This window comes from Rhinolophus sinicus, chromosome 2 (assembly GCF_057876585.1).
Source record: "Rhinolophus sinicus isolate RSI-liver-muscle chromosome 2, RSI-T2T, whole genome shotgun sequence".
Taxonomy (NCBI): domain Eukaryota; kingdom Metazoa; phylum Chordata; class Mammalia; order Chiroptera; family Rhinolophidae; genus Rhinolophus; species Rhinolophus sinicus.
Window position 1 is genome coordinate 107,519,409 of NC_142502.1, and position 7,513 is coordinate 107,526,921.

At 62.2% G+C, this 7,513-nt stretch overlaps 2 protein-coding genes across 3 annotated transcripts in view; one reads left to right on the forward strand and one right to left on the reverse strand.

Moving 5' to 3' along the window:
* TNXB (tenascin XB) overlaps positions 1 to 3,591 on the forward strand; it is a 49,195-nt gene extending 45,604 nt beyond the window's left edge. Inside the window, 12 exon segments of the mRNA XM_088795864.1 lie at positions 25 to 360; positions 634 to 756; positions 875 to 1,018; positions 1,193 to 1,312; positions 1,427 to 1,570; positions 1,665 to 1,795; positions 1,922 to 2,051; positions 2,151 to 2,302; positions 2,392 to 2,488; positions 2,578 to 2,739; positions 2,809 to 2,972; positions 3,299 to 3,591. Of these exon segments, the coding sequence (XP_088651990.1) occupies positions 25 to 360; positions 634 to 756; positions 875 to 1,018; positions 1,193 to 1,312; positions 1,427 to 1,570; positions 1,665 to 1,795; positions 1,922 to 2,051; positions 2,151 to 2,302; positions 2,392 to 2,488; positions 2,578 to 2,739; positions 2,809 to 2,972; positions 3,299 to 3,400 (1,805 nt within the window). The 3' untranslated portion in view covers positions 3,401 to 3,591.
* CYP21A2 (cytochrome P450 family 21 subfamily A member 2) lies at positions 3,114 to 6,174 on the reverse strand. 2 transcript variants are annotated; one of them, XM_019715587.3, is made up of 10 exons: positions 5,906 to 6,171; positions 5,731 to 5,820; positions 5,482 to 5,636; positions 5,299 to 5,394; positions 5,095 to 5,196; positions 4,900 to 4,986; positions 4,546 to 4,746; positions 4,143 to 4,321; positions 3,963 to 4,066; positions 3,114 to 3,874 (listed from the first exon to the last, which is right to left on the reverse strand). In XM_019715587.3, exons 1-10 carry the CDS (start codon positions 6,102 to 6,104, stop codon positions 3,624 to 3,626), a joined length of 1,464 nt encoding a protein of 487 aa, XP_019571146.3. In that variant the 5' UTR covers positions 6,105 to 6,171; the 3' UTR covers positions 3,114 to 3,623. The 2 variants fall into 2 exon arrangements, with proteins under 2 accessions (XP_019571146.3, XP_074188825.2); XM_074332724.2 differs by lacking the exon at positions 5,731 to 5,820 and having other exon boundaries at positions 5,906 to 6,174.
* Between the last annotated feature and the right edge of the window lie 1,339 nt (positions 6,175 to 7,513).

Below are 7,513 nucleotides of genomic sequence, written 5' to 3' on the forward strand. Positions count from 1 at the left end.
TTCTCTCCCACCCACTCTGTGCAGGGTCAGCGCCTGCTGGTCAGACCCCAGGGGACCCAGGGCCCCGCCTGTCCCACCTGTCTGTGACTGACGTGACCACCAGTTCTCTGCGACTCAACTGGGAGGCCCCACCCGGGGCCTTTGACTCCTTCCTGCTCCGCTATGGGGTCCCATTACCAAGCACTCTGGAGCCTCACCCACGTCCCCTGCTGCAGCGGGAGCTGACAGTGCCAGGGATGCGGCAGTCAGCCGTGCTCCGGGACCTGCGTCCTGGGACCCTGTACAGCCTTACGCTGTATGGGCTGCGGGGGCCCCACAAGGCCGACAGCGTCCAGGGCGCCGCCCGTACCCTCAGCCCAAGTAAGGCGCCACACTGGGCACATACCCATGCGCCCCAAAGTTGGGGGGCTTTTTACTTCCAAGCTAGTGCCTTAGCCAAAGGGGAGATTGGTGAGTGGTGGAGGGCTGGGAGGAATCGACAGAGCAACTTCCATTTCAATGTCGGGCAAGGAGTGGTGGTGAGCACGTCTGGAGCCAGTGGGGCCCTGGGAGGAGGAGGGCTGGGACTCCTGGGACAGGAACCTCCCTGCCCCATGTCCTCACCATCATTGCTTGGCACACCCTTCCCATCAGTTCTAGAGAGCCCTCGTGACCTCCAATTCAGTGAAATTGGGGAGACCTCAGCCAAGGTCAGCTGGATGCCCCCACCATCCAGAGTGGACAGCTTCAAAGTTTCCTACCAGCTGGCGGATGGAGGTGACACCCTTCTGCCCATGTCCTCACTGGTTCTCACTTCTCCTGCTCCCTCCACTCTGCCCACCCTGAGCAACTCCTGGCCTCCCTGGACAACCTCCCAAACTCACTGTGTTTTCAGGGGAGCCACAGAGTGTGCAAGTGGACGGCCGCGCCCGGACCCAGGAACTCAAGGGGCTGATCCCAGGTGCTCGCTATGAAGTGACTGTGGTCTCCGTGCGAGGCTTTGAGGAGAGTGAGCCTCTCACAGATGTCCTCATCACGGGTGAGATGGACGGGATCCAGGCGGGGCAGAGGAGAAAATGAGGGCATGGGTGGGAGCTGAGAGTGAACAGAAAAGGGAAGAGGGGTTGGATGCAAGCTGCAGCTGCAGACGAGGCCCAGCAGAGTTTAGGAAGAGGAGGAGTGGGGTCAGCCCTAAACCCCTTCTCTTCCCCAGTTCCTGATGGCCCCACCCAGCTGCGTGCACTGAACTTGATGGAGGGAAACACCATGCTGCACTGGAAGCCCCCTCAGGCTCCTGTGGACACATATGACATCCAGGTCACAGCCCCAGGGGGTGAGCAGGGCTGGGCCTCTGGAGGGGACTTGCTCAGGGTGGTGAGAGCAGAGGGCAGGCTGCACTCTGGCAGGGCAGGGAAGGGGCAGAGGCTGATGGCTCCGCCACTGCCAGCCCCACCCCTGCAGGCCTCAGCCCCGGGCAGCGCCGTGGACCACCCCCTGCATGGCCTTGTGCCCCACACCAACTACACGGCCACCGTGCATGGCCTTCGGGGCCCCAACCTCACCTCTCCAGCCAGCATCATCTTCACCACAGGTACTTCCTGAGAGGTGTGTGAGGTAGGGGGGAGGGAGGTGCTTGGGAGACCCAGGGCCTCATCTCCACCTTCTCTTCCTCCTTCCCCGTCTAGGGTTGGAGGGCCCCCAGGACTTGGAGGCCAAGGAAGTAACCCCCCGCACGGCCCTGCTCACTTGGATTGAGCCCCAAGTCCCGCCCACTGGCTACCTGCTCACCTACGACACCCTCGGAGGACAGACCCAGGTGCCCCCATGGCTGCCCCGCTGGCCAGCTGCCCTGCCTGGGTTCCATCCCAGGGGGAGCTGCCTGTGCCTTTCCCACTGGGGTTCCTCTTCCCTTCCCCTGACCTCCCCCTTCCCTGTCCCACAGATCCTACTCCCAGGAGGGGTCACCTCTCACCGGCTCCTGGGCCTGTTTCCCTCCACCACCTACACAGCATGGCTCCAGGCTGTGTGGGGCGAGAGCCTTGCATCGCCCGTGTCCACGTCCTTCACCACAGGTACGTGACGTGGGTGCTGGGACCTGAGGCCCAGGGCTGAGTGGGCAGCAGGGGGTCCAAGGCTGGGAAACAGGACTGGCCCCACTCTCTTCTCCTCAGGTGGACTGCGTGTCCCCTTTCCCCGGGACTGTGGGGAGGAGATGCAGAACGGGGCCGGCACTTCCAGGACCACCACCATCTTCCTTAATGGCAACCGCGAGCAGCCCCTGAACGTGTTTTGTGACATGGAGACCGATGGGGGTGGCTGGCTGGTGGGTGGCAGCTGGAAGCCCAGGGGTCCGCACGGGGCCGGGGCTGGTGTGCCAGGAGCCTAGGCTGATGGTGGCCCCCTGCTTCCCAGGTGTTCCAGCGCCGCCTGGATGGACGCACGGACTTCTGGCGGGACTGGGAGGAGTATGCCCACGGCTTCGGGAACATCTCCGGGGAGTTCTGGCTGGGTCAGTGCCTCACGGGGATTGGGGGACCAGGGAAGGGATGGGGCCCTGTGGACACCAGGCCCCTTATGAGAGCACACTCCCCACCCCAGGCAACGAGGTACTACACAGCCTGACAAAAGCTGGGGACTACTCCATGCGTGTGGACCTGCGCGCTGGGGACGAGGCCGTGTTCGCCCAGTACGACTCCTTCCGGGTAGACTCGGCCGCTGACTACTACCGCCTCCACCTGGCGGGCTACCATGGCACTGCAGGTGAGAGCGGGGCCTGGGGGCTGGGGGGCACGGGACGGATGGCTCTCACTAATTCCCCGCTCCCACCAGGGGACTCTATGAGCTACCACAGCGGCAGTGTCTTCTCTGCTCGCGATCGAGACCCCAACAACTTGCTCATCTCCTGCGCCGTCTCCTACCGAGGGGCCTGGTGGTACAGGAACTGCCATTATGCCAACCTCAATGGGCTCTACGGGAGCACAGTGGACCACCAGGTGAGGGGCCTGGGGCAGCACAGGCTGGGGGTGGTTGGGGCTCAGCCTGCCTGGGTGTGAGACTCAGTGTGACAGGCCAATTACTGAGCCCCTCAGGGCCCTCATTGTGAAATAGGACAATAATGCCACCTCACCAAGGTGTCTTGAGGAAGAGATGGTTTATTGGATGGAGAGGGCCAGCTCAGGGTTAAGTCCTCCGCAGTTGAGGGTTAGGAAGATAGCAGGGAGGGAAGGTTAATTGATTTCTGGGAACCATCTCCCCAAAGGGCCCCGGGGTGGGAGCAGATGGGATGTTCTGCGGTAACTCTCCACAACCTCCTTCCCAGGGAGTAAGCTGGTACCACTGGAAGGGCTTCGAGTTCTCTGTGCCCTTCACGGAAATGAAGCTGAGACCCAGAAGCTACCGGGCCCCTGCCTAGGGAGGCTGAGCCTCGGCTCACCTCTCCCGCCCACGTATGACTGCCCAGCACTGAGGGACTGCGAGGAGAGAAGAGCCAGGGGCCACCTTCACCAACCAGCTGCCTGAGGAAGCCTTCTCTACCCGCGATCTCACAGCACTATGTTTACAGGGGGGAGGGGTTTGTGCGGGAGCAATAAAAGGAAAAACTGAGGCACGAGACCGGCAGGCGTTTGCCCATCACTGGCGCTTGCTCAAGCCAGGGGCCCCGCTCCCCGAGGCTGCAGCCGCACCTGGAAAGGCTGCACAGTGAGGTTGACGCCGCAGTGGGGCTGGGGCTGCAGGGAGGGCAGGGCGCCCGCAGGCGGCAGCAGCGTGAAGGCCTGCAGCAGGCGCGCCAGCACCACGAACAGCTCGAGGCGCGCGAGCGGCTCGCCCAGGCACACACGCGCCCCGCAGCCAAAGGCCAGTGCGCTGGGGCTTGCGCCGGGTGCCAGGAAACGGTCTGCGGGGGGAGGACAGACCCGGGGTCAGTGGCTGCAGCGACCGACCTGCGCTGCTGCCATCCGCGGGCACCCAGTCCCGCCACGTACCCGGCCGGAACTCGTGGGGTTGCTCCCAGACCGTCTCGTCCAGGTGGGCGCCTTGGAGGTTGGGGATGACAACCGTACCCTCGGGGATGTCGTAGCCGAAGATGCTGAGGGCAGGGTGGAGTTAGAGGCCTGCTGGGACTCCGCTTGAGGTCCCACTCACCCCTACCTCTCGGGAGTCACCTGCTGGGCCGCGTGGTGCGGTGCGGCAGGGCCAGAGGCACCACCGGCCGCAGGCGAAGCACCTCCGCGATGGTGGCGTTGAGCAAGGGCAGCCGTGAGCGGTCCTTATATGGGACTCGGGAGCCCCAGGCTCCGGGGCCCAGCTCACGATCCAACTCCTCCTGAAGCCGCTGCTGGAACTGGGAAATGGGCAAGCCTGGTGTTGGGGCCCAGCCTTGCCGTTAGCCCACCCACAGCTGCCCAGCCGCCTCACCAGCCATGCCCTGGAACCACCTATGGGAGCCTTGGTGCCAATTAGGAGAACCCCCCACACACACGCACCGCCCCGGGGGCAAGCACAGCCTGCTTGAGGATACAGTGACAGGCTGCCAGGAAGGAGCCTTTGCCCGCCCCCAGGGCACACCTCAGGGTGGTGCAGCAAGAACGCCACAGCCCAGGACAGGGTGGTGGAAGTGGTCTCGGTGCCACCGATGAAAAGATCCACCACAGACATATGCACATGCCCTTCAAGGAGCTGTCCAAGGTCCTCTTCCCCTCTTGGCGTCTGCACCCCCTGGAGCATGTAGTCCGTCATGTCCCGCCACTGGCCGGCCACCATGCTCTCCTGAGGACGGAGGGGTCAGCCTGAGGGCCTGCCTGGGGGACAGGGGCCTGGGGGTAGCAACTGGCCCAAGACGGAGCCAAAGAAGCTGCCTCGCTCTGGGGCAGTCGCCTCACTGGCTGTGGGCTAAGGGGGCCCGGTCCACGCAGGTCCCACCTTGTGCTGCCTCAGTTGCTTCTCTACAATGTGGTCCCTGTTCTCCATAGCCTGCTTCAGCCTCCGGAGGCCTGGGGAGGGGAAGAACTGGGGCAGGGAGCAAAAGAGTGTGCTGCTGGGAAGGAAGCCTGCCCGCCCCCCCCCCCCCCCCCACTTCTCCCAGGAGCTAGGGCTGTCTGGGCTCCACCTCCTCACCCTGAGAAAGGGAATGATGTCCAAAATTTGGACGGACCAGTGGTCCCAGGTTTTCATCAGGTCTTGGACACACTCGTGGAAGGTATGTACTAAGGTTTCCTCCTACCAGAGAAGGAGGGAATCCTTTCAGTTCAGGATGAGGAGAGGGTCTGGGAGGGGCTGAGGGGTGGGCCCAAGCTTATGTGAGGGCCAGAGAGCCTTGACCTTGTCTCCAAAGGTGAGGTAACAGATGATGCTGCAGGTGAGGAAAGAGAATTCCTTCTGGATGGCCACAGGGGCGCCGGCCTGGGCTCTCATTCGCTGTGGAGGAAGTGCATGAACGAAACAGGCCAGGGCTGCTGGGAATGGTGAGGCTGACGTGGGATGACTGTGGGAGCCCAGCCTCACCTCACAAAACTCCTGGGTCAGCTGCTCCACAAGGGGCTCCATGGAGCTACGCATGCCCAGCAGCAGGGCAGAGCGGGTGAGTCTTTTATGGGCCTTCCAGAGCAGGGAGTAGTCCCCAAGCGAGAGGTCCTGGTTGTGCCGCGACACCAGCTTGTCTGTGAGTAAGGGTGGGGGGAGTGGAACTGACCAGGGGAGCCCCTGGCCTGCCCTTCCCGCCTCCCTCGGCCCCAGCTTCTCCCCACCCCTTACACGATGGTATCTGGGGTCTGCCGGCAAAGTCCACCCACTTCCTGACCATGGCCTCCTCGATTGTCCTCTTAGAGTTCAGCACCACCACATCTGGGAGACAGCCAGAGCGGGGTGTCAGCAGGGTCAGCACCCCACCTCCTCAGTGCGGTGGGCCAGGCAGGGAGCAGGCGCTCACCTTGCAGCCCCAGGCGGAGCCTGTAGATCGGCCCAAGTTTCTGGGCCAGGCCAAGCAGATGCATGGGGAGGTTGGGCTGCCGCAGGTGCAGGAAGCCGGGGGCAAGAGGTGGGCGGTGCAGGCGGCGGAGTTTCCACTGGCCCCATAGCAGGCGGCCGCCGGCCAGCAAGCTCAGCAGCAGCAGCCCAAGGAGCAGCATGGCCAGAGACGCATGCACGGCCGGGCCCGGCCACTTATAGCTCTCAAGGCCCCATCATCCGTCTCGCCACTCGGGCTGTCCTGCGCCTCCCTTACTCCTTCCCTCAGGCCCCTGCCCACTGTCCCACCCCCAAGAATAGCACATTCTTGGAATGGCACCAGGCCCATTGGCCTTGGGGAGTCCACATTTCAAAGAACAGGCCTTTCCTTCTTTCATCCATCAAAAAGAAAGGAAGGAAAGCTCAACCCTGACCTTTCTCCCACAGCCAGCTTCAGCCCCACATCAACAAGGCAGGAAAATGTGCCCACTCTGGCCTGAGCCCTCTCCCACTACCACTCCTCCTTGGACCAGCTTACTGCCGCAGAGAAAACGGCAGTCCCTCCCTCATACGCCCTCCAGGACTGTCTGAAGAACAAAATGAGATGAAAGTGATCTGTGTGTTGTTCTTTTAACTCGCAGATGGGTGACCACGTGGCCTGGTTTGCCTGGATTATCCTGGTTTTTACCCGTAGCCCCCTGTAATTATTATCAGTGCCCTATTTCACTCTTAAAAGTTGAAGATGAAGAATTATCTGGCCCCCATTTTGGAGCTCTTACCATGTACCTGGTACTTTTTGGTTGTAAGGGAAAGAGACCAACGTGAGGGCCTTGAGCTAAAAGTAAGAATCATTGTACAAATATAGGGGTGTCTCACAGAACCTGAGAGCAGGAGACCAGGAGAGGGGACCTTCCCGGCAGGCCAGGGATAGGGAGCGGGGAAAGCCCTAGAGACGGGCTGTTTCCTCACTCCCCACCCCTCCCGCCTCTTTGCCTGTGGTCTTGCTTGGCTTCTGTCCTCTCTGCAGCCCAGAGGCTTGCGTCCCAAAGGACAGGACTGCCTTTGGGCTCAGAGTCCACAGGTTACACGTCCGCCTGAGGACAAGTGGGGCTTCCCGGCACAACTGAATGTGCCCCCTGCCCCAATTCCAAGGTCCCCAGGAAGGAACTCAATAGCCACAGCTGGGGTCAGGGGCCCAGCCCTATCCTGGGAGCTGTAGCCATAAGAGGTAGGGTCCCCCTGGACCATGTAGCACTATCAGGGACCACTTCTATGGGTGAGGCAGCAGTTGAGGGGCTTAGAGGAGGGGCTTGGGGAGAGAATACGTTGAAGAGGAGTGGCCGAGCTCAGTGAGATGTTAGGGCCTCCTTGGGGGCTGAGGGCCTGGAGCCCGTGCCATCCCCCAGTTCCCCATCCATGGCTCTGTGAATTGACCCCAGAGCCCAGGGGTGGAGGGTCCTTCTGCCCTCAGAGCTTGGCCCAGAGCACAGGCTGTGTTGCTGGAAAGCCTGAGTTGAGATCCCGGCTGTGCCATGCACTAGCTTGAAGGACTTAATGGAAGACCTCATGCCTAGATTCTGTGGTTGGGTAG

Coding starts and splice junctions, on each gene's coding strand:
- CYP21A2 (XM_019715587.3), bottom strand. CDS start 6,104: ATGCTGCTCCTTGGGCTGCTGCTGCTGAGCTTGCTGGCCGGCGGCCGC. Junction 4,067..4,142: donor CGCACCACGCGGCCCAGCAG/GTGACTCCCGAG, acceptor CCCTGCCCTCAG/CATCTTCGGCTACGACATCC. Junction 3,875..3,962: donor ACCCCACGAGTTCCGGCCGG/GTACGTGGCGGG, acceptor CTCCCCCCGCAG/ACCGTTTCCTGGCACCCGGC.